Genomic DNA, 26100 nt, shown 5'->3' with positions numbered 1-26100 from the left:
TTAATATTATTTTAGCTAATTTGAAAACCTATTTTATATTAATATCTTAAAATAAGACCAATATGCAAGAAATCTATCTATCTTCCACATTAATTCAGATTTTAAGTCGGTTCCCTCACTCCCACCCCAAGTGTGTGGGCTCATTGGATTAGGCCCAATAGGCCCATCACATTGGATGTGATGGCTATCACGATTAATTTGTAAATATGTTTTGATTTAGGGTTTGACTATAATATTATTTTGAGAAGAAGTCAGTGTTTATTCTGGTCATCGATTAATATTGATATTATATTCTCATTTCATATATGTCACGGTCACTTGCATTATAATGTATCACGTTCCGTTCCATATTGTTGAGAAGATGATGGATGTTATACGAATGAGACGATATATTCGTTTTAATTGTCAAGGACATGCAGACAAAAGTACCGACCGACGAGTGATTCCCCTCAACCAATAACAACAAATCATCATTTGATACTGAGAGCGTGATACAAGTACTATTTGGAGAATAAAGAATAATGATGTTAAATAATAATTTTAATTAGATAAATCTTTAAAAAAATTTATATTTTTTTCTCACATAACATTTTTTTTAGTTTATTTTTGATACGATGTTCTTATTTTCTAAAATATAAGATTATTCTTGATTTTTTCCTCGTCAATCATCACCTTCATCCCCCATTCGTCATTGTTATCATGCCCTCATCTATCTTGCTGACCAAACGCTAACATTCACCCTTGTCTCCTAATTTTATTATGAATCTTAATCATAAATCTAATTATAAAATCTTCATATATTACTGGAGAGCATCATGCCATTCATCATCCTCTCAAGAGACCGTGAGTATTTCGGACGGTGGAGACATCTAATAATAATGACGAATGAAGGGTTAAGACGATTGATTAATTGATGACAACCATAAATGAGATAGAGATAAAGGAAGGATTATTTTTTTAGAAAATAATAAGCATCCTACGGGAATAAACCAATATATATATATATATATATATATATATATATATATATATATATATATATATATATATATATATGAAAGAAAAAAGAGAAATAGAATTGAAGTGGTATGCAAATGTGTGGTAGGTCTCCGCTATGGCTATGGTGGGGACAAACTATGAGTTCTCCACTGTTGTATAGCGCGCCTATGTGGTACTTTGGTTAATAATTCCCAAATGTGCTGATGAGTAAAGAAGAAGGAAAGGAAAGGAAAGGAAAGGAAAAGAAAAGGAAAGGATGGGCCAATCAACTTTCGATAAAGACGAACTCCACTTTATGGCGATGGCATAAGGAGGGCACAAGAAGCAGCGTTTGGATAAGATGATGCCCACCCTTCCATCTTCTTCTTCAACTTTGTACAAGGAGACAAAAGTGACAGGTAATGTCTGCCCTCCTGCCCTACCTCTATCTACACACTCACGTTCCACGTGTACGTGTCCCCGTCGACGACGTCCGCCCACCAAGTGTTTGATAATTTGCTAGTTGCAGAATATCCTGCTTGCTATCTGACCCTAAATTGTCGGCACATCTCTATGCTATATATACATATATATATACGCATGCATAGGAAGCTCCACATGTGTGAATGTGTGTGTGTTGAACGGTCCATGAGCGTATGCTAGTAGAAGAGGACCTCGTTGCTGCACGCCAACTGTTTGACTGACGATTTGCCAATTTTTTTAGAATATGCTGCTATGTGACGCAAAATTGCCGGCACATCTCTACCCTACCCTATATGGTATACACTTAGATTGGAAGCTCCGCATGTTGTATGCCAATCGCGTATCCTAGTAGAAGATCTCCTCCCACCCACCGACTCTGCATACCCAAGTGTTTGATTGATAATATGCTAGTTGTGGAGTATCTTCTAAATTGCCGGGCACATCTCATCTCTACAATGAATGTCAAACAACATGTGGCGGCGCAAGCTGGAATGGATCAAAATTTTAGGTGCCTATTATTTTTCATATCAAGTGGAGCAACACAATATGATCGATCTAGTTGTGAGCATACGTGGAGTTGTTCTTCTTCGTCAATGATGTTATTTTTCTATGTTCACGAGGAAAAGAAAAGCATATGGGTGAGAGATGATGTACCGAAGGTTGTTGTTGTTGTTTTTTTTTTTTTAATGATAAAGAGATTAAAAAAAAAAAACAAGAATAAAAGAGATAATAATAAAAATAAAACTTGGATTACTATCCCCACTCACTTTGGCTAAAGAGAGAATTCTTAATTTTTTTTCATTAACAATGATAATAATTAAAAATTTTAATTTTCGATTAACAATGAATCTGATTTATTTTAATTTTCATCCCCCTCTCCTCCTTCTCGGAAGGATGAACAATTTTTGTTGTGACTCCCCACAGACACGATGGAAGCCATCCACTGCGTTCGACGACTCTGACACTACAAGGATAATAAGTTGCATCAGATGTCATTTTTTCGACTGGTTGTTTAGATAATAAGCCGATCGACTGTGTATCATTCTTTCGATCAGATGCTATGCTTCTTGATACTAAATGGACGACGTTATTAGATAGATTATGTCATTCTTTCCATCCGATGTTGTTTCTCTATTAGAAATATTTCCTATCATCAGCCACGTACGAGTCATTCTTCACCTCACAAACTGCACTTCTTGTCCAATGCCACGTGTTATTTCTTACCGAGCATCGATATCCTTTGGTCGGACTCGCTATCCCGATAGGAGACATTCCCACTATCACACAATATGGATGATGATGATATCCTAACCGCCCATGAAGAAGGTAAGTGAAGTCCTTTCCCAACCATGCGTTGTAAAAGCCACCTTAGACCATAACAATGATATACACATCCACTCATTTGAACTCTTTCTACTAGAAGCCTACTCTTCACAGCCACCTTTGCCTATTCACAGTCTTTTGATATTGATCACCCTTTAAATATTATTAATATATTTTTTTTATAATCATAATATTATTAATTTCATTATTTTTTTTTCCCGACCCTATATTTTATCTCATTCCATTCCATGTTGTTGCTACTATTGATATCGCTCATCGTCGACATTGCTCGTTATCGTTATCGATGCCACTCGATACTATCCTTTTGAGGATAAATATTTTTTTAATTTATTTATAAAAGGAAAAAAAATTATTTACAAAAGGAAGAAGAGGAAAAAAAATATTTATATTTATTTACAAAAGAATACTTTAAAAATATTAAATATTTTTTAAATTAGGTTGTATAAAGTAAAGAGTTTATTTACGTCTTCCGCTTGGTTACAGGTAATATGTTTAGTAGGACAGAAGGTTGACAATAGTTCTTGCACTCCCTCGCCTTGTGGATGATTGACGACGAGTAGACGATAGGTGATGACGATAGATAGATAGATGATGGGTGACAAGAGTAATGATGACGGGTGGATAGACAAGGGACAACAATAGATGAAGAATGAAAGTAGAGAATGATAGTTTTGATATTTTCTAGATCAAGAGCATGGTTTAAAAAAGATCAAAATAAAGATATTTATTTTAAAAATACTAAAAATAAGAATATTTTTTTGAAATTTTGCTAATATGATAGTATATGGTTCCAATTCCTCAACCCATTAACATAGTTGTTAAAGAAAACAAGGAAAAGTAGAACTAAGTTCAAGTTGATATGAAAAATCTCTTCATGCTGCATTTCTTTTTAGTTTCTATGAGTTTCTATGTATTTTCACACATATTTTAATCAAATTACAAAACATCACATTTTGGACTCTTTCTTTTCTTTTCAGTTGATGTTTTTTTTTACATCACTGCTCATATTTTTCTTGTATTCCCAAAATACTCTTCTTGATAGGATATTCGAAGGAGTGGTTCGCTCGATGATGAATTAATCTACTTATAATATTTTTTAAATAAAGTTATATTACAAACATTATATGCATATTAACCTGTTGGTAGGGTTTTCAAACAAGTATTCTCATTGACTATAGTATTTTATCACACACACACACACACATATATATATATATATATATATATATATATATAAATGAAGAACAAAAAACTCAAAATACAACCATCATAAACTAATTCATCATCAGGTTTCAAACATGTATTATTATTGGCTTGGAAACTATAAGATCATTCAAAAAAATGGACTTGTCTGTTAATTAATTATAGTGTTATTGATGAATCCATAGAAATACCATAAGATAATACCAAAATATCATAACTGGATTGGTTAAGCTTATGGACAAACTTAATTAATGAGGATGCGACGTGACATCAATTTTCGGGACTAGAGAGAGAGAGAGAGAGATCTGTTGCGGTAAAACCCAAATGAGAGGCTTCTCTCATGAATTCGCTTTATTATTATTATTATTATTATTATTATTATTATTATTTTTTGATATGTTGAAAAAAATAATATATATATATATATATTTCTTTTCTAGGAACGGATAATGATAACCCCAAATATCAACTATTTAAATTTCATTTCATAGCTATGAAAATATTCATTTTACAGCAATAAAAAAAACAATATAAATTATAACTTAGTATTTGCGACAAAGATTTATCTATATTGAAGTTAGTTAAAGCACTCTCCTTAACGCCTACTGATACAGATTAAATAAAAATTATAATCGTAAAGTCCAAGTTTCTCGAAGGGGGAGAACGTGTCAAATAAATTATGTATAGATTTATACGATGCCGGCGATCGAATCGGTCTAAAAGCAACGATCTAACCAAAGTCATAGATTCCTGACTTGTTCAATTATTTCAAAAAGAAAGAAAGAAAGAAAGAAAGAATGATAACAAACACTATTTCAAATGGTCACCTAAATAAATGTTTATTTCCCCCTCTCTTTTTTTTTTATTTATTAAAATAGACCCATTTATGGAAAATCTAAATTCCATTGAGAGTACCCAAAATAGGAAACTCAATTAATTGCCTTAATTTTATGAATTTTTAATTAAATAACAATTTGTTGAGAAATATAGATTTCTAGCATTCCTTACTATGCTAAACAAATATTAAAATGAAACAAATGTAAGAAACAAGTAATAAATTTTTTCTAATATTAGTAATAAATATTACTGATATGTTATCATTTCATATTAAAATTTTCTAATATCATCAATATTACTAATCCACTCGATAATAGGATGTTACGATCAATTCAAATATCATATTTATAAGAATCTAATATCATTTTCATGACAAATTTTTCTAGAAAATTAGATATAATTTGATTCAATAATTTTTTTCTTTTAGCATTCCTATACTCACACCCAAATCTCAGAGATGTCAATATAAAAAATAAAAATACTCGATAATAAGGGTATTGCGATCGAATCTCGTCTTAATTATTTATATTTTATGAAAATAAAAATCTCTAAAACATGTAGAAAAATAACGATTAAATCTGATAATAATCACAAGAAAATGTCATTTTCATGTGGCAGGGGAAGAAGATTGGATAAAATTCAACGTAACTGACAGTGTACGAAATGCCGTGTGCCGACGGCCAATCGCCGCCACAGGCTGACTCATCTTCCTCCCGCCGTGTGTTCCGCGGCGGGTGCGATGGAGTCCGGTCGTCATCTGCCCATTTCCTTCCGCTGTCTTCTCCGCGGCGACTCCGAGGGACTTTCTATCCTCGCCTTTTTACATTTTAGTCCCTCTTTATGTCCGATTTAAGTCCAAGTCTTATTATTATTATTATTATTATTTTAAAGTTATGCATCAACTATAAAATAAGATCATATACATATATTAATGGACGAATAATCCTTGAAAAAAATTTATTTTTGAGCTTTATTTTTTTTACAAGTGCACCTCATTTTGAAAAAAAAGAAATAATCTATTTTTTTTATTGACCGATCAAATCATCTATGTTATAATATTTTTAATAATACCAAAAAGAACACACTATAAGATAGATAATATAAAAATACTATGTTATAATATCTTTGTATTGCATTATAGTGTTTTCTTAATTTTGCTAAAAATATTATAAACATAGTATTTTTTTTACTACATTATAATGATTTTCTTGTATTGTTGAAAATACTGAAAACATTATAATTGAATGATCTATAGGAAAAATGTATGTATTCCAACTATTAGGTTAAAAAAAAAGGATGAAAAGACCTAAAAAGATGGATTTTTTTTAGAGAATCCATTCTCCTTATATTAATCATCCCATCTATGTTTTATTATTTTTACTCCATTGAGGAATCATTTTTGTTTTTTAATAGAATAAGCCTCTCTACTACTTCTAATTCAATTGTATGGAATCTTTTTTATTTATTATTTTACATTATAAATTATAAAAATAGCTTCTGGCCTCCCTTCTAATCTTGGAGTTTTGTGCATTGAATTTAGAGTCCATTTTAGAGCATTATTCTTGGATTTGTTAACCTTCCATAGAAAGTTTTCGGTCACTACGCCCAATTTAATTTAATTCAAAGGTTGGAATCAGATATATTAACCCTTCATTCATTAAAAATATATAAACCAAATAATAAGATCGATGGAAGTCTCGTGAATTGAATTTAACCCGTTTCATTGAAAAGATTTTGCTTTGTGCGATCAAGTTTATAATAAATTAGATAATCTTTAATCAAAATTATTTTTAAATCAGTTTTAGGAAAAAAGTAATTTTTTTTATCATTAATTCTATTTTCAGCACATATTATGATGATGATTATTATTATTATTATTTTTCCTTTCTTAATTACGTATTTGCCATTAACATCTCCACCTTTCACGCCGATCACACCGTAATAAGGCTTAATATGGGCGTGTAACGATTCAATATCCACTAATAAGAGGGGCTTCCCCGCAAAACTGCTGCCGCTCCATAAATTTACCGCTCCCCTCCTCGCCGTTTCGATCTCCATACCTCCTCCCCTTCCCATAGTCTTCGCCTTGCAATGGCGCGAAGGGTCTCATTCCCTCCTCCCCTCCTCCTCATCTCCCTCTGCCTTCTCCCTCTCCTCCTCTTCGCCGGTCGCGGCGCCCACGGCCGTTTCATCTCGTCCCCGGCGGACGAGGCGTCCGCGGATCTGCTGCTCTCCGATGGGGTCTCCTCCCGCCCCGCCTCGGAGTCCCAAACCCTCCTCCTCCCTCGCCTTCCGTGGCCGCGGAGCTCGCGAGTGTTTGCTGCGGGGCAGTGCGAGCAGACGTACGGGTTCCTCCCGTGCACCACCACCGTGGTCGGAAACATGTTCCTCGTCATCGCCTACGGGTTCCTGATGTACAAGGCGGCGACGTACCTCTCCTCGGGGAGCGAGCTCCTGCTGGAGATTATGGGCCCTGGGATCGTCGGCGGACTGTTCCTCCCCATCCTTGGGGCTCTTCCCGACGCCATGCTAATTCTTGGTACAAGTCACACTTTCCCCATCGAACATACGTTATTTTCTCTTAATCTCTGATCCTTGTGACCTTGTTTTTTATGTGACGATGGAATTTACCAGCTACGATCAGATCTAGTGAAATTTGTGATTCTGCCGCTGGTAGTGCATGAAGCAATGCGGGAAAAATGTTCCCTGTTTTTTGGCATTTGTATTGTGTTGCATTTGGATTTTATCACTTTGATCTGATTTGGTAAGTTTTTTGCTTTCTTGCATTTGGTAGGCTGTGAAGCAATGGGAAGTAGATGGATTTTTTTCTTTTGTTTTTTTCTCGAGTTGCAGAAGCAAGGTTGGGTATTTATATTCTTGTTTCGTGGATGGGTTGACCATAGTTGGTATCAGCAAAGGGGCAGTACGCCAGATTAGTGTCAACGTTTGGCCGTGATTTGAACTTTCTCACGCTGCTTTCCATGATTTCCTATGGAACCATTTGCGAAGGTCGTTGTTAACCAGACCTTCTGGGTTGGGAACAGGACATTTGTCATTAAGAGTGTGGAAAATGTGGAAATTTGAACAGAGTTGTAGAGTCAAACACAAAAACCAAGGAGGAATCAAACTGAGGAGAAAAAAGATTCCCTTCTTTCTCTTTTTCTTCCTCTCTTTTCTTTCTTCTCTTTTTCCTCTCGTGTCACAAGAGATGTCTTATTTTTCCTTGTATTAGAGAGAAGATTGTATTCCCATTTATTTATCGAGTTGTAGCTTATTTGAGTTATCATCTGGAATTAATCTAATCGACGTTTCATGAATTGGTGACCAGACTTCAGAAATAATCACCTTTGCTGCACTTCTATTAGTTAGCTGAAGTTTCCATCTAACCACAAACAACTTTTTTTTTGTAGTATCTGGTCTTTCTGGGAGCAGAGAAACTGCTCAAAATCAAGTCCTAATTGGAATGGGTCTACTTGCTGGATCAACTGTGATGCTGCTGACAGTACTCTGGGGTTCTTGTATTATCGTTGGCAAATGTGACCTTTCAGATAATTCAACTTCAATTGATTCACAAGATACAAAAGCCTTCAGCCTATTTGGTAAGTGCCTTCTCAGTTTTATTCTGCAGTTTTGGGCTTTTGTTCTCTGATTCAGCTGTTGCTTTTCTCATCTTCTAGCAAAGATTTTAGCTTTTCATAACTGCTCGTTTATTTATTGGGGTTTCCGAGTAACCCATCTGGAGCAATTACATCACTTGGGCTTCGTATGGATCAACCATCTAACCTATGAACAAGGTCAACCAGACCATTATCAGCCATTAGCCAATCTGGGCCATCCTGCCAACAGATAGAATTCAGACAAGGAAGAATACATATAAGGGCAATTGTGAAATTTAAAATTATGGATGTAATTAAGCCTGTGCAATGTATGGGCATATTTGGCAATCCATGCTCACAATAAGACCACTGTTCTATTTCATCCATGCTCATGCATGGTACAGCAAGGACCATAATTTTCCCCACTGTTCCTACACTGAAACTCAAACATGAGTTTGTATATGGAAGTTACTTGCTTTAATTTATGTTGTGGGACTAAGCAGCAAAATAACCTCGCTTAAGGTTCAAGTTTGAACCTTCTTACAGGTCTATTCTGATAACATTTGTGTTTCAAATTTCAAGTACTTCTTGTTGCCCAATTCATTATATTCCGTGACCTGCTTAGTTACTTTTTCCTGTTATGACCTGGATCCCTGTTATTCCTTTCTGCAACCTAAATGAGTTTTTGCATGTCCAACACATCACACAACCTACCTCCTTAGTATTAATGATGTAAGCTGCTTGAATTCCATTGTCAGGTTCTAAGGAACCTCCTGTATGATTAGACAACATGTTGTATCAAGCTAAATTAGTATTAATAGTTTTTTTTCCCAATTTTTCTTCAGCTAAGCACCCTATAAGCTGTTGCTATAAATCTGTAATAAGTTAATCTTGCATATTTTTGAATGATCAAGTTTAAGGTTCTTACATGCATTGACTTTTCAAGATTGTAGCTTACAATCAACTGTCGTCTGCTTAAGTACTGAACTTTTTATTTGTGATATGTTTAAAGGGTCTGGAGTTTCAACTGATCTTCAGACAAGCTATGCTGCAAGAATTATGGCCATCTCTATTGTCCCATTTATAATTGTGCAACTGCCAAGAATCTTCAATTTTCCTTCTGGACAGAGTCTAGCAGTTCTGCTTTCTCTCATTGTTGCAATTGTGCTCTTGGTTTCTTACTGTCTTTATCAGGTAACTTTTGATACAAATGTAATACATTATTAAATATAAATATCATATTCACCATTTGCCATATGTTTGGAATTATGAATCATGATCTAGCGCAGAAAAAGCACATACAAAAAGCCATAAAGTCTGAAAAACACACCCAGTTAATAGGGACAACATGCTTTTGAGGAATCCTCTAGAAATTACTTCTATATCACATAATTAAAGGATTCAATGGTGGTTATTAGCTTGGGTAACTAAATTCTCAGTTCATTAAACTGATCATGGAAAAGTGAGATTATAAATTCATACCATTAGAGTTGTTACTGAATACTACTCTTGGTGTTTATGCCTTACGGTTGATGTCTTATTACAACAGAGGTCTCAATTCACATTAGTGGCACCAGCCTAATTGATAGCCACATAGATACTATCATGAAGATATGGCAAAATTTGCTTCAGAATGAAGTTGAATCTTTCTTAATGAGGTTGCCTTAGTCAAATTGTCTAATTTATTAGATTTCATTTCATATGTCACATATTTCATACATTTATCTTCTACATATTAACCACGGACATAACTTAAGGTCTTGCTACTATCTTGTTACTGATAGTTTTTATTATAATTTCATCTACTGGAAGAGGTAGTGAACTCTTTTGAACAACTTGTGTATGGACCAGGTATTTCGACCTTGGATTCAGAGGCGAAGATTAGCTTATGCAAAGCACAAACATGTGATATCAGGAATTCTAAGACATGCTCAGATGCAAGCACTTGGACGACTCATTGATGATGGAAAACCTAACGTAGATGTTATGAAAAAGTTAGTATTCATTCTCCATTTAGTATACTGTAAGGTGCTTGCTGGTTTTAATTATTTTCCTGATCTGATTTGTTGGTTGGTCACAGGTTGTTCCATAAGCTAGATTTGGACTCAAATGGATCATTATCACATGCTGAGTTGAGAGCACTTATCATAGGAATACAAATTGACGAAATAGATTTGGATACGGATGATGCTGTTGATAAAATAATGATTGAATTCGATACGTCTCAGAATTCTTCAATCGAAGAAGATGAGTTTATTGTGGGATTAACAAAATGGATTGATGAGGCTAAACGTTCCGTGGCAAATTCTGGTGCCTACTCAAAAAAATTCATGCATGAATTTCACATGGTAAGTTGCTTCTTTCATTTCTGCCAAAAGGTGTTGTGGTTGACATCTATGTAATTTGGATGGATAATTGTGGACTTTTGATAATGCAGAAAACAAGGGATGAACATAATATGCTTCTCGATCAGAGTGATGAAGTTGTTGAAAACGTTGATAATCCCATGTGGATTTGCATAAAAGCTATCCTACTTTTACTACTTGGAACAGTTCTTGCGGCTATTTTTGCTGATCCTCTTGTAGATGCTGTTGACAATTTTTCAGTTGCTACAAGTATACCGTCCTTTTTCATTTCATTCATTGCGATGCCTCTGGCTACCAACTCCAGTGAGGCTGTCTCGTCGATCATTTTTGCGACCCGAAAGAAGCAAAGAACTTCTTCACTAACTTTCTCTGAGGTTTGTGTCCCAAGATTTTATTCCAACTAATATAAAATTCAATACAGAAAAGTATTTTGATTTATGACTTTTATCTTTGTTTGTTCTTCGAAAGAAACTTTATCTTTCTTGACCGTCTCTTAATTAATGTTTGTTTCTTTATTATAATATTCTCTTCCAATATCAGGGCATGTTGTCTCTTTTGGTAAATAATACACTTGAACCAAGACAAATTGTTGGAGTAACTATTTTCGTAACTTCGTAAAGCATGGGAGCGTGTATGCTGAATAAAGTTAACAATAGCAACAGTCCAGATCATTAAGCATTTCAACTTTGTTAGTGCTGTTATTTATAATCTACTTTTGATCCTTGACATGAATTAGATTTTCTAAGCTCCTTTTTACCATAAAAAATTTAAGTCTGGACATTTAAAATTAAGCTGCAAAATTGCTCCACTTGAATGGATTACATTTTCTTTATGTTTCGGAGAACAAGTCTATCTCACTTAGTAAATGTCCAACTTACAAAATTTAAGCTAAGTGAGACATATCATTTCTTGGGTGCTTTATTTAGGAATGATGATTCACTTCTCTTAGCCATCCTCGTTTTAGTTAACCCTAGAAAGGTGTTAAGTTTACGTAGAGGCTGAAATGAACTCATTTTTCTACTGATAGCAATTAGTAATCCATTGAAAGCAGGAAGGAGAACACTCTTATGGCCACAGGTTACATATCGACCCTTGCATAAAGTTCATACGAACTAAGAATAAATTATATTTCATAGCATTCAGGTTTAGGCTTGGTATTTCAACTGCTATTGCTATGCAGAATACATCTCAGTGCTTCAAAACATATTCTGCATATTTTAATATATACTATGAACATTCTGGTGTGCCTGTAGATTATGGAATTCATTTATCATGTTTACTAAAAAGTTTTTTTGACTGAAAGATCAACAGAATGTTATTATCAAGCAACTCAATTGCTGCGCAGCAGCACACATTTATTTTTGTTAAATATCTGATGCAGTTTTTGCATGTGAAACCTGTATAACATTTATGTTCTTTAATAAATTAGACAGTTTATCATCATATTTCCAGTATAAGTTGCAACATGCTGTTTACATAAGAAGATCAACTTGAGATGGTTTTAACTTTTGCTTGACCTTAAAGACAACAAACCTAAACTATCAAAATGTGTCTTGATTTTGTCCCTTAGTTTTTGCCTTCTGTTTGCATAAATATGAAACCCTTCAACACAATTTTGGCTTTATGCAAACATTCTTTCTTTCAGTTACCATAAAAATTGTGCAGTGTTATTTTGTAAGGATATCTTAGATGTTATAAATTTCTTCTACTGCATGCTGTACAATTTAGTATCATAAACTAAAACTTCATGCTAATAAATCGTATCATCCTCAACTTGCTCATGGCGCAAAGCCAGGATTTCATTTCGTGAGACATAATATCTCCAGCCACAGCATAGCTTTGTCCAGTTGTGGAACTGAGAAACCAGGAACCTCTCATGACATTGGATTCTGACCTAAAATTTGCTTGTGCAGATATATGGAGGGGTGACCATGAACAACCTTCTTTGTTTGGCTGTCTTCTTGGCTCTTGTTTACATGAGACACTTAACCTGGGACTTCTCGGCTGAGGTCTTGGTCATCTTGATCGTCTGCGTCGTGATGGGTCTCTTCACCAGCTTCCGCACGACATTCCCGCTGTGGACTTGTTTTGTGGCCTTCTCGCTGTACCCACTCTCCTTGGCTCTTGTCTATGTTCTCGACTTCGTCTTTGGATGGTCATAAAGCAAAAACTGGTTCTGTGATGTGAATTATCCTCTCACTTCTGAATGCTGGTTGATCAAAAGCTTTTACAGTTTTCTTCTACGCTTCTTGTGCTATTTAACTTGGTGAGTGCTGCTCAAATCTTTAACCAGCAGTCGTGTTGTTGTTGGAATTGTCACAACATAAGAGTGAAAGATATTGAACGCATGCTCTGTTTAATCAAATACTTCTCACACCGATATCTTGTTTGGCCTTTTAGCATATAAAACATATCATATTGTGGAATGTCATATTTCATTCTTAATTTTCCATATCTCTCATCCCATCCAATTATATGAGCTATTTTTAGACTCTAATAGGTAAGGTGCTAACGTATTTATTCTTATAAATTCTAAAAATAATATATTTATCATTATAAAAGTTTGATATAGTAAATCTTATCCTTCAAATATTAGAATTCTCCACTTATTTTATTGTCATTAATGTTCATATAATTCAGGTTTACAACTCCTAATTATGTTCAAAATTAGTTTATTTGTGTTAAAAAATATAATTAAATAAAAAACCAAAATCTTAATGTTTTTGATATTATAATTAGTTCTTAAAGGATGCTGATACATAGTAAAAGCCTAAATTATCATAGCTAATGGAGATTAACTACAACTTATGTTTAAAGAGATATCACAAAAAACATTAATTCAGTCAGAGGAATGTATTTGAATTTAACTTATATATATATATATTTATATATTTATTTATTTACATGCACACACAACTGGATCGGCCCGACTCGAGCTCACATAACGACAAGCACGCCCTTTAGCTATAAATATGAATAGGCGTATTAAGAATTATTTTATACCCAAACCTTTCGTCTTCGCGCCGCGGGGCGCCCTTCTGCTCTTACCTCCTGCCCTTTCTCCTCCGAATCCCTCCTCCTCCGCTACCTCGCCATCATCGACGCGCGCCTCTTCCATCATCATCATCCACCCGTTTGAAGGCCTCGGTGGCCCTCAATAAGATCTCCGCTTCGAGATATTCTTTGTCCTCTCCATTTCTAGGTTTACCGCTCAATTTCAGGTTTGTTTGGTTTCCTGGTTTAGGTTTTATGGTCTATGCTGTGTCGCCTCGATCTTTTGCTTTGATTTGTGTTATAATGACATGATGAACGATTGTTTATAGGGTTCATTTTTGGAATCAATCATTAGCACACATCAAATGATGGATACGTGCCCAGATTCCTTCAACATTTACTAGTTGCTGGTTGAAAGCTAAATAGATCGAGCGAATAATTGGAGTTAGCAATCCATGACTGTTTTTCTTGAGAAATCTACCTGCAAAGCCGCAAAAAAAAAATGACACCAAGTAATCAACCCTTAACTTCTTTAACTCCTTTATTCAAACTTAATGCACTTGCTTTCTTTCGCTACTTATGATGTCCTCTAAGCATCTTAATACTCTTGTTATTTCCCTATGGTAAGCATTACTACTAAGTAGTTGAGCTGGGGCTCCATGAAAGATAGTTTTGGATGACTGAATGGGTTATAATATATCTATAATATATCCACTAATGGGTACAAATTATAGTTCATAAACATAATTTTACATTTGAACTTGATGTGAATGGTTTATTTTAGCTTCTGATATGAATAACTAATTTTATCCATAATAAAATTAATTAAAAAATTTATAATGTGTATGTATGTTACAAAAAGTGGGGTATTTAAGTGAATGTCATTATCGTTTTTATATAGCAATCTATCTTGTTCCTATGTGTGACATTTAGACTATTGGAAGTTGTCTAAATGTTTAGTACGAATTCAGATAGATTCTATTCGATATTTTCACTAAATTCAAGTGAATATCATTGTCAATTTTATATAGTTAGCATACTGTCCATCTTGTTCCTATGTGTGACATTACTACTCTAAGTTGTCTAAAAGTTTAGTACGAACTAAGATAGATTCTATCAAGTTGTTTTTAATTTATCTTATTAAATAACCAAAACATTTTTGTTAAAATTTTATTTGTATCAAATATTTATTTCTTTGCTCAAATTGTATGTTGTGACAGACATGACGTATCGCTCATCTTATAGAGAAAGAATGATATCATTAATGTATAGTCCCGTAGCTCAGTTGGTTAGAGCGTTGGTCTTATGAGCCGAAGGTCGCGGGTTCGAGCCCCGCCGGGACTATTTAATTTTTATTTATTTGATGTTTTCGTTAATCGACAACGAAACTTTATATTATTAACACTTTATGTTTTTGTTTATTATAATATTTTATTTATACTATTTTTACAACTTCACATTATTAACTATATAATTCACTGACACTTTATGTTTTGGTTATACACTATTTGTTTCGTTGTTGTCACAACTTTGTAAACCATTTGTTTTTGTTTTCGTTAATCGACAACGAAACTTTATATTATTAACACTTTATGTTTTGGTTATACACTATTTGTTTCGTTGTTGTCACAACTTTGTAAACCATTTGTTTTTGTTTCGTCAATGTTTTTATTTATTATAATATTTTATTTATACTATTTTTACAACTTCACATTATTAACTATATAATTCACTGACACTTTATGTTTTGGTTATACACTATTTGTTTCGTTGTTGTCACAACTTTGTAGACCATTTATTTTTGTTTCGTCAATGTTTTGTTTTATTATAATATTTTATTTGTACTATTTTTACAACTTCACATTATTATCTATATAATTCACTGATTTTGTAGTTTCAAATTGTTTTGTAAAACCATATTGTGACAATTAGGAATCTATGTAATTCTTTTGTCAGTATGTATTGTTGTAAAATATTTTCTAAATTCATGTTATGATGATGCTTATGGATATATTTAATTAGATTGATGTTAGTAATACGTAAATTATATATAGTTTTCGCATTAGTAAACATATTAGTTTTGTTTTGTCGATGTTTTTGTCTGTACTATTTGTTGTTTATGTTTTCTATAATTCCAACTTCACATTTTTTACTATGTAATGCACTGGTCTTATAATTCTAAATTATTTTTTAAAGTTATATTATGATAGGAATAGTGTTGAATCTTGTATTTTGATAATAAAATCAATTAATAAATATTTATAATTTGATCTGTGTTTTTAGTGACGTAGGATGCTTCGATCAGGATGAGACAATTAAAGCACGAAGAATCATGTTGGGCCAGAGGAGAACATGTTAGAAGATTAGACATCAGGCCGGAGGATCGGTCGACGTATCGATAGTAGGCTTCGGGCCATGGATTCAGGCATCGGGTCAAGAAGAGCGGATATTGCGCCAAGAATATCGGAGTTGCGGAGTCAACTGACCGATTGGGCAATAGGCCGCAGGAGAGGATGATGCGCCAAAGAATCGGACAAAACATTGATGGACCAATGACATGCCGGAGAACATGATTTAAGCTTAGTAATAATTATCTAGATCGACGTGTGTTTTACATGTGCAGGATTAACTACGATAGCAAGGCATAAAGCAAAATGAAGTCCCGGAGTCAAGGACATGATTTCGTTGGGAGTTCGAGAGTTCGTCGGAAGACCAGACGTTCGTCAGAAGTTCTGTAGGAACCAGTCGAGAAGTCCAGGAGCTTATCGGAAGTAGCTCATCGGAACTCGCCAAGAAGATCATCGTGAAGTCCAGGAGCTTGCCGAAAGTCCGTTGGAACATTGCCGGGAGACCGTCGGAAGTTCGCCGGAAGAAACCAAGATCTAGGGCTTGTTTAGCTTAAGTATGCCTTAGATTTCGTAGTTAGCACGTAATTGGGATTGGCTTTGAGCCAACCAAATTAGGGGCTAGTTAGGCCCATGTAAGAATTGTGTTGGGCCCAATGAAAAGGCCTAAACAGTACCCCAAGGGGTGACACCGTCGTGGCACAATCTCCGAGACTGTGTCAGGCGGTGGTATCACTAGTCTGGGCGGTGATATCGCCTAGACATAGTCTCCGAGAGGCTACAGACGATGGTACTGTTAGGATCGAGAGCACTAAGAGGGGGGGGGGGTGAATTAGTGCAGCGGATATTTTTCAGCGATTAAAAACAAAAGCTGCGTTCGTTCGACAAAGACTATTTTGATGCAAAAACCGATTCTAAGATTACTTATGATTAAGTGCAGTTTACGTTTAAGCGCAGTTAGCGTCTAAACGCAGTTAGCGTCTAAATGCAGATTGCGTCTAAACTCAGATTGCGTCTAAGCGCAGATTGCGTCTAAACGCAGATTGCGTCTAAGCACAGATTGAGCAGAAGTATAAAGACAATGTGCTGTTGTTGTACAGCTCAAAAGGTAATCTGCAAAAAACAGATTTACGTCTAAACGCAGATTTGCGTCTAAACGCAGATTTACGTCTAAACGCAGATTTACGTCTTACACGCAGATTTACGTCTTAGACGCAGATTTACGTCTGAACTTTGAAACTCGTTTGTATATTCGCAGAGGGCAGTATGCAGTTGAAATCAAGACGTAAACGTAAACTGAAATCTGACGATTGTGCGAGGAAAGCCGATTTACGTCTAAATGCAGTTTTACGTCTAAATGTTGAAACTCGTTCGTAAAATTGCAGAAGACAGTTTGCAGTTATAAATGGAATCAAACTGTAAGTGTAAACTGCAAAGAAACTCGTTTGCAAAAGCACAGAGGACAGTTCTGCAGAATCAAAACGTAAACGTAAACTGTAATGTACTAAAACACGACTTTACGTCTGAATGCAGATTCGGAAGAACAGCACTTAGAACTTGTTCGTGAAAGCGCAGAGAGCAGTAGTAGTGGAGGAGGTTTGCAGTAAAGATAAAGTGCTCAAAGATAAACGCAAACCAGAGATTTAGAGTGGTTCGGTCAGTCCTGACCTACTCCACTTTTGGCTTCCTCCACCGACGAGGTTGCCGACGTCAACTAGGAGCCTTCCTTCAATAGGCGAAGGCCAACTACCCTCTTACAGATTCACTCCTTTTGACGGGCTCAGGAGACAACCCTTACAAATGTTTTCTCTCCTCTCTTTACAACTCAAACTTGAAGAACAGAAGGAGGAGGAAAACTAGCAGTTTTGAGCTCTAAGAACCACTGAAAAGATCAAGATTTCGGCTTGAGTTCTTGTTCTTTCAGTGCTGAATGGGTGGGGTATTTATAGGCCCCAACCCAATTCAAATTTGGAGCTCAAAACGATCAAATCCCGGAATTCCGGGATCAGGCGGTTGCACCTCCTGACTGGAGAGGTTGTACCGCCTGGCAGAGCTCGAAGACTGAGCTCAGGCGGTGCCACCTCTTGACAGAGGCGGTTGCACCTCTCTGCCAGAGCTCGAAGACTGAGCTCAGGCGGTGCCACCTCTCTGTCAGGGAGGTTGCACCGCCCAGTCTTGCTCGAAGACTGAGCTCAGGCGGTGCCACCTCCCGGCTGGGGCGGTTCCACCTCTTTCACTATTTCAGCTCACTTGGTTTGGCTCCAAACTTGACCCAAACCAGTCCGAACTTGGGCCTAATTGGCCCCTACTTGGGTTATAGGATTAACACCTAATCCTAACCCTAATTAATGTGCTAACTATGATTTTAAAGACATTTTCTAAGCTATTACAAAGTCCGCAAGTCAAGACTTCTTCTAGCGAGCTTTCGGTAAACTTCCGGCGGTCTTCCGATGAACTCTCGGAAACCATTCTGCGGACTCCTGGCAAGCTCCTAGACTTCACGATTTGATCTTAGCGAGTTCCAACGAGCTTCTTCGGCAAGCTCCGATCTTTCTCGGCGAGCTCCGCGAACTTCCAACGAACCTTCCGGCGAGCTTCCGAAAATCCTTCGGCAAGCTCCCAACTCATTCTCGGCTAGTTCCGGTAGCATTCCCGATGAACCTTCGGACTTCCGTCGAACTCTCGAACTTGCAACAAATCCTTCGCGCTTGACTCCGACACTTTGTTTCGCTTTATGTCTTCATCGTTATCATAGTTAATCCTGCACAATTAAAGCAAAACTTCGATCGAGACAATTAATACTAAGCATTAATCATGTTGTCCGACATGTCATTGGTCCCTCGACGCTTCGTCCGATTCTTCGGCACATCGTCCTTTCCTGCAGCCTATTGCCCAATCGGCCAGTTGACTCCGCAACTCCGATATCCTTGGCACAATACCCGCTTTTCTTGGCCCGATGCCCGAGTCCACGACCCGAAGCCTTCTGTCGATACGTCGACCGATCCACCGGCCCGACGTCCAATCTTCTGACATGTTCCTCCGGCACAACATGATGTTCCTGCTTTAATTGTCTCATCCTGATCAAAGCATCCTGCGTCACTCAAAACGCAGATTATCTCATAAACATATATTAAGTAGTTTCATCATCAAAATACGAGATTCAACAATCTCCCCCTTTTTGATGATGACAACTACTTGATGACGGAGTTAAACTTAACTCCCGGAGTTTAAACAAACTCCCCCTATCAATATACCTTATTGATAGAAACTCTTAGATTCAAAAATCTAGGCAACATGTCATCATAATCGGAGTTAACCTTAACTCCCAGAGTTTAAACAAACTCCCCCTATCAATATGCCATATTGATAGAACCTTGAATTCAAACTGAATTCAAGTCATTGCAATATTCATCATGAATACTTGCAACACGTCAACATGAACATATGCATAAACTTATGCATCACATGTCATGTCATCAACATACTTTCATCAACATACTTCTCCCCCTTTGTCATCAACAAAAAGGAGAAGTATCACAATCAAGTGTTTGTGATATTGGTTCAACTCATTGCATGAAAAACATATTATCAAGTTTTATCATCATGCAGTTTTGAAGCCAGAAAATTTAGCAAATGTTACATCATGCTTAGAATATTCAGGCTATCAAGTTTTAGATATGCAAATTTTACAGTATACAAGATAGCACTTTTACTTCTTTTGAGATAACAACTTTTCGCTTCTCTTTAGACTACAAGCTAGCAATTTTTTTACGATATACAAGTTAGCAAAAACTTCGAAAGCAAATGCAAGATAACTTTCTTGTGTAGGCTCATGATTATTGCTTCCTATTGTAATGTGCAGGTTGCAAGTCTTGCTTCTTGAGATATTCAAGATGGTGATGTTCAAGAAGACAACTTTTGCTTCTTGAAATAAGCAAGTGAGCAATCTTTGCTACTTAAGATAGGCAAGCTAGCAATCAAGTTTTTGCATCTTCTTGACTTGTGCAAGCTAGCTATCTCCCCCTTTGTCATTGTAAAAAAGAAAGGAAGAATACAGTCTTGTAGTTCTTTTTCCTTTTACAACGATTTCAAAATCATGACAAAGGATGAATAATCAAGTTATGAATGTCAAGACAATTTTTCATCATGAATATTTTATCACTGTATTATCATAAGTTGCAGTATTACATGCATAATATCATAATTACATTAATGTTTCAATATAGCAATTTCTTCTCAAAATGTGTAACTTAGCACTCATCATGATTTACATCATATGCAATACATCACATCATAATTAGAAAGCACAAGTATTGCATGCATAATTGCAAATCATAAATGTTTCATATCATGATGGTATCAATTTTGTCAAATTATATCCTACCATGCATGATCAATAACTTCTCCCCATTTTATCATTTCAAGGCATCATAGATCAAGTTATGATTCGTGATTCATCATAAAGCAAGTTAGTTTTCAATCATCACATAAGTCATTTAAGGAATTTTTGAAACATAAGAGAATGATTAATTTAAGCATACAATGTTTCAATCCAATTCAAGTCATGAATATCAATGCTTTCATATTGTGAGTATCAATTCATGAATACCACAGGATATTATTTGTGACTTCAATTTTGCAAGATCAAGATTATGATTTAGATAAAACTTATTCAAATCAAATCATTAACTTGAAATTCATAATCAAGTCATTAAAATTAATTTCGAGATTCACAAAATATCATGAAATCATTAATCTCGATAAGATGGGAAAATCATTTTCTTTTTAAGTGATTCTTTTAACACATCATAAAAAACTCATTCATAATTCAAGTGATTTACAAGATATCATAAATGAATTTATCACTTGTATTTCATCAAAATCGAGAACTCTAGAGATAGAAAATGATTGAAGCATTTAACATGATTGAAGCATGTTTCATATTTAAAGTGTATCTTATGTCGTAAATACGAATCAAGCATTTGACAAATCTGAAATCATCCTCAAAATTACATTCAATAAATTCATGTATGACAAGCATAGATTTATTGAAAGATCAATAAGATAGAGGATTACATTTCAAGTGTTCATCAATTGTAGCATTTTATCATATGGTAAGATATCAATGCGTAAAATTACGATACAAGTTCTTGATATCTTAATGCATGATGCAAACATGGCATAATGCAAATTTGGCAATCATAGCATCAATTCATATATCTCTTGATGATGCAAGCATGGGATAATCATAGCATAGTGTTTATAGCATCAATTCATATATTTCTCCCATTTTTTAAGTGTTTCATCTTAAGTGATCGATTTCATGTTAGCATGCCTTTTCATTTATGTCAAATGAAAACATACATCAACGTTTAGGATCGTAAAATGAATTTCATCATAAAACCATCAATCACAAAAATCATCATGTATATCTCATGCATGAAATTGTCAATCGAAATATTTAATTTCATCATTATGCATTTCTTCAAATCAAACATGATCTTTAATCAAAATCGAGAAATAACAATGAAAATCAACGTAATGCACATTATTACTTCTTAACCATGATTTCATATTTTCAATCAAGATCATTTTATTTGTTTATCATAAAATATGCAATATTATCATTTTCGAAATTACTTAGTATGATCATAATAATTTTTTAACATGTAATTTTTAAGAAAATTAATTCTAAACTAAAAGAGAAAAATATATCATGAAAGCATCAAGTAATTTCAAAATAAATTAGGGGGATTTCGATTACCTCATCATTGTGGGCTGTTAAGGCGTAGTTTGCCGCCTTGCTTTTGTTGACTTTCTCTTCTTCGGAGGAGCTCGATTCATCCCAATTTTTGTTCTTCTTCTTGCGTTTAAAGCAAGTAGTTTGATTCTTTTTGCTTTTTAATTTTCGTTTCATTTGTAGTTTAAGTTCACCATCACTTGAGCATATGCTCGAGTGGTCTTCAAATGTTCTATGTCCCAAATCCTTCCTGTTCTTTGGAAGGTTATTTTGTTCATCATTGTCCTCATCACTTGAGTCATCGCTCAAGTGGCATTCATTTGTCCAGAGTTCCAAATCCTTCCTGTTCTTTGGAAGGTGGTTCTCAAGTTCTTTACGTGCATTGCACGTCATTTCATATGTGATCAATGAACCAATTAGTTCTTCAAGTGGAAATTGGTTCAGGTTTTTTGATTCTTGAATAGCAGTTACTTTTGAATCCCAAGTTTTAGAAAGTGAGCGCAAAACTTTGTTAACGAGTTCAAAATCCGAAAAGCTTTTACCAAGTGATTTTAAACCATTGACGACATCCGTAAAACGGGTGTACATGTCAACAATGGTTTCGCTTGGTTTCATATGAAAAAGCTCGAAATCATGCAGTAAAATATTAACTTTCGAGTCTTTGACTCTACTAGTTCCCTCGTGCGTGATTTCAAGTGTTCGCCAAATGTCAAAAGCTGTTTCGCACGTAGAAATCCGATTGAACTCATTTTTGTCCAAAGCACAAAATAAGGCATTCATAGCCTTTGCGTTTAAAGAGAAATACTTCTTCTCCAAATCCGACCATTCGTTCGTCGGTTTAGAGGGAAGTTGAAAACCGTTTTCAACGATATTCCATAAATCCAGATTTAGAGAAATCAAGAAAACTCTCATTCGAGTTTTCCAATAAGTGTAGTCCAATCCGTTAAAGAACGGTGGACGAAAGATCGAAAAGCCCTCTTGAAGAGCCATTTCTCTCGGGTGTAAATCCGAAATGAGAAATACCCCGCTCTGATACCAATTGTTAGGATCGAGAGCACTAAGAGGGGGGGGGGTGAATTAGTGCAGCGGATATTTTTCAGCGATTAAAAACAAAAGCTGCGTTCGTTCGACAAAGACTATTTTGATGCAAAAACCGATTCTAAGATTACTTATGATTAAGTGCAGTTTACGTTTAAGCGCAGTTAGCGTCTAAACGCAGTTAGCGTCTAAATGCAGATTGCGTCTAAACTCAGATTGCGTCTAAGCGCAGTTTGCGTCTTAGCGCAGATTGCGTCTAAGCGCAGATTGCGTCTAAACGCAGATTGCGTCTAAGCACAGATTGAGCAGAAGTATAAAGACAATGTGCTGTTGTTGTACAGCTCAAAAGGTAATCTGCAAAAAACAGATTTACGTCTAAACGCAGATTTGCGTCTAAACGCAGATTTACGTCTAAACGCAGATTTACGTCTTACACGCAGATTTACGTCTTAGACGCAGATTTACGTCTGAACTTTGAAACTCGTTTGTATATTCGCAGAGGGCAGTATGCAGTTGAAATCAAGACGTAAACGTAAACTGAAATCTGACGATTGTGCGAGGAAAGCCGATTTACGTCTAAATGCAGTTTTACGTCTAAATGTTGAAACTCGTTCGTAAAATTGCAGAAGACAGTTTGCAGTTATAAATAGAATCAAACTATAAGTGTAAACTGCAAAGAAACTCGTTTGCAAAAGCACAGAGGACAGTTCTGCAGAATCAAAACGTAAACGTAAACTGTAATGTACTAAAACACGACTTTACGTCTGAATGCAGATTCGGAAGAACAGCACTTAGAACTTGTTCGTGAAAGCGCAGAGAGCAGTAGTAGTGGAGGAGGTTTGCAGTAAAGATAAAGTGCTCAAAGATAAACGCAAACCAGAGATTTAGAGTGGTTCGGTCAGTCCTGACCTACTCCACTTTTGGCTTCCTCCACCGACGAGGTTGCCGACGTCAACTAGGAGCCTTCCTTCAATAGGCGAAGGCCAACTACCCTCTTACAGATTCACTCCTTTTGACGGGCTCAGGAGACAACCCTTACAAATGTTTTCTCTCCTCTCTTTACAACTCAAACTTGAAGAACAGAAGGAGGAGGAAAACTAGCAGTTTTGAGCTCTAAGAACCACTGAAAAGATCAAGATTTCGGCTTGAGTTCTTGTTCTTTCAGTGCTGAATGGGTGGGGTATTTATAGGCCCCAACCCAATTCAAATTTGGAGCTCAAAACGATCAAATCCCGGAATTTCGGGATCAGGCGGTTGCACCTCCTGACTGGAGAGGTTGTACCGCCTGGCAGAGCTCGAAGACTGAGCTCAGGCGGTGCCACCTCTTGACAGAGGCGGTTGCACCTCTCTGCCAGAGCTCGAAGACTGAGCTCAGGCGGTGCCACCTCCCGGCTGGGGCGGTTCCACCTCTTTCACTATTTCAGCTCACTTGGTTTGGCTCCAAACTTGGCCCAAACCAGTCCGAACTTGGGCCTAATTGGCCCCTACTTGGGTTATAGGATTAACACCTAATCCTAACCCTAATTAATGTGCTAACTATGATTTTAAAGACATTTTCTAAGCTATTACAAAGTCCGCAAGTCAAGACTTCTTCTAGCGAGCTTTCGGCAAACTTCCGGCGGTCTTCCGATGAACTCTCGGAAACCATTCTGCGGACTCCTGGCAAGCTCCTAGACTTCACGATTTGATCTTAGCGAGTTCCAACGAGCTTCTTCGGCAAGCTCCGATCTTTCTCGGCGAGCTCCGCGAACTTCCAACGAACCTTCCGGCGAGCTTCCGAAAATCCTTCGGCAAGCTCCCAACTCATTCTCGGCTAGTTCCGGTAGCATTCCCGATGAACCTTCGGACTTCCGTCGAACTCTCGAACTTGCAACAAATCCTTCGCGCTTGACTCCGACACTTTGTTTCGCTTTATGTCTTCATCGTTATCATAGTTAATCCTGCACAATTAAAGCAAAACTTCGATCGAGACAATTAATACTAAGCATTAATCATGTTGTCCGACATGTCATTGGTCCCTCGACGCTTCGTCCGATTCTTCGGCACATCGTCCTTTCCTGCAGCCTATTGCCCAATCGGCCAGTTGACTCCGCAACTCCGATATCCTTGGCACAATACCCGCTTTTCTTGGCCCGATGCCCGAGTCCACGACCCGAAGCCTTCTGTCGATACGTCGACCGATCCACCGGCCCGACGTCCAATCTTCTGACATGTTCCTCCGGCACAACATGATGTTCCTGCTTTAATTGTCTCATCCTGATCAAAGCATCCTGCGTCACTCAAAACGCAGATTATCTCATAAACATATATTAAGTAGTTTCATCATCAAAATACGAGATTCAACAGGTACCGCTCAGTGTCAGGCGGTGGTACCGCCAAACTGGGCGGTGATACCGTCCAGTGCAGTGTCAGTGTCAGGTTGACACTGGCGGTGGTATTGCCCAGCATAGGCGGTGGTATCGCCCGTACCCAGGAAACCCGAGATGAGATATTTTTAGGCTCCAAGTTTGAATCAACTTGAGGCCTATAAATACCCCTCTCATCCCTAGTTAAGATACACAAGCACAAAGAGTTTTAAAGTGAGAAAACGCTATAGAAATCATTTAAAAAATCCCTCCTCTAGCTTAAACTTAGAATTCTGTTTAGAGAGAAGTGTGTATGCTTGTAAGGGTTGTCTCTTAAACCCGGTAAAAGGAGAAGAGGGGTGTAAGAAGGAGGCTGATCTTCGCCTATTAAAGAAAGATCAATAGTGGATGCCGGTGGCCTCGACAGAAGAGGAATCGACGGAGTGGATGCAGGTCACGACGACCGAACCATTATAAAATCGACGTGTTCTTCTCTGGTTTGCATTTCTATATTTGATCAATTTACTTTACTGCAAACCTCTTAACGTGCTTTACATCCACTACGCATCTTCCGTACGCTTTCAAGCTATCTTTACGAAAACGCTTTCAAATTAACCTATCTCCGAAATATTTTTCATCAAAATCGGTTTTTATCGTACGAAGGTTTTTTGAACCGACGTGATTTTACCGCTGCACTAATTTTACCCCCCCTCTTAGTGCCGACTCTTTTCCTAACAGTTGGCACCAAAGCCTCATTTTTCTCATTTGGTTTAACACCCAAAGAGAAATGGCTCGTTTCGGCTTTCAAGAGGGTTATTCTCTCATTCGTCA

The 26100-nt window shown here is 36.4% G+C and overlaps 1 protein-coding gene and 1 non-coding gene across 2 annotated transcripts; both read left to right on the top strand.

The window, feature by feature from the left end:
• The first annotated feature begins 6900 nt into the window (after positions 1-6900).
• On the top strand, positions 6901-13050 carry LOC135639721 (sodium/calcium exchanger NCL1-like). Its single transcript, XM_065153588.1, has 7 exons — positions 6901-7384; positions 8256-8444; positions 9454-9635; positions 10293-10435; positions 10522-10789; positions 10879-11181; positions 12721-13050. The coding sequence occupies exons 1-7, from the start codon at positions 6937-6939 to the stop codon at positions 12967-12969; spliced, it is 1782 nt and encodes a 593-aa protein (XP_065009660.1). The 5' UTR covers positions 6901-6936; the 3' UTR covers positions 12970-13050.
• A 2021-nt stretch (positions 13051-15071) lies between these two features.
• Positions 15072-15145, top strand: TRNAI-UAU (transfer RNA isoleucine (anticodon UAU)). The gene has a single exon. It is a non-coding gene; the product is annotated as a tRNA-Ile (tRNA).
• Positions 15146-26100: the final 10955 nt, after the last annotated feature.

This window comes from Musa acuminata, chromosome BXJ3-6 (assembly GCF_036884655.1).
Source record: "Musa acuminata AAA Group cultivar baxijiao chromosome BXJ3-6, Cavendish_Baxijiao_AAA, whole genome shotgun sequence".
Lineage (NCBI taxonomy): Eukaryota > Viridiplantae > Streptophyta > Magnoliopsida > Zingiberales > Musaceae > Musa > Musa acuminata.
This window is presented reverse-complemented; position numbering and strand designations above follow the sequence as displayed.

Bases quoted from the DNA above. Each gene is read 5' to 3' on its own strand.
- LOC135639721 (XM_065153588.1), top strand. From the start codon at position 6,937: ATGGCGCGAAGGGTCTCATTCCCTCCTCCCCTCCTCCTCATCTCCCTC. The intron at 10,790-10,878 runs GTAAGTTGCTTC...TTGATAATGCAG, and splicing joins TCATGCATGAATTTCACATG to AAAACAAGGGATGAACATAA. The intron at 11,182-12,720 runs GTTTGTGTCCCA...TTGCTTGTGCAG, and splicing joins CTTCACTAACTTTCTCTGAG to ATATATGGAGGGGTGACCAT.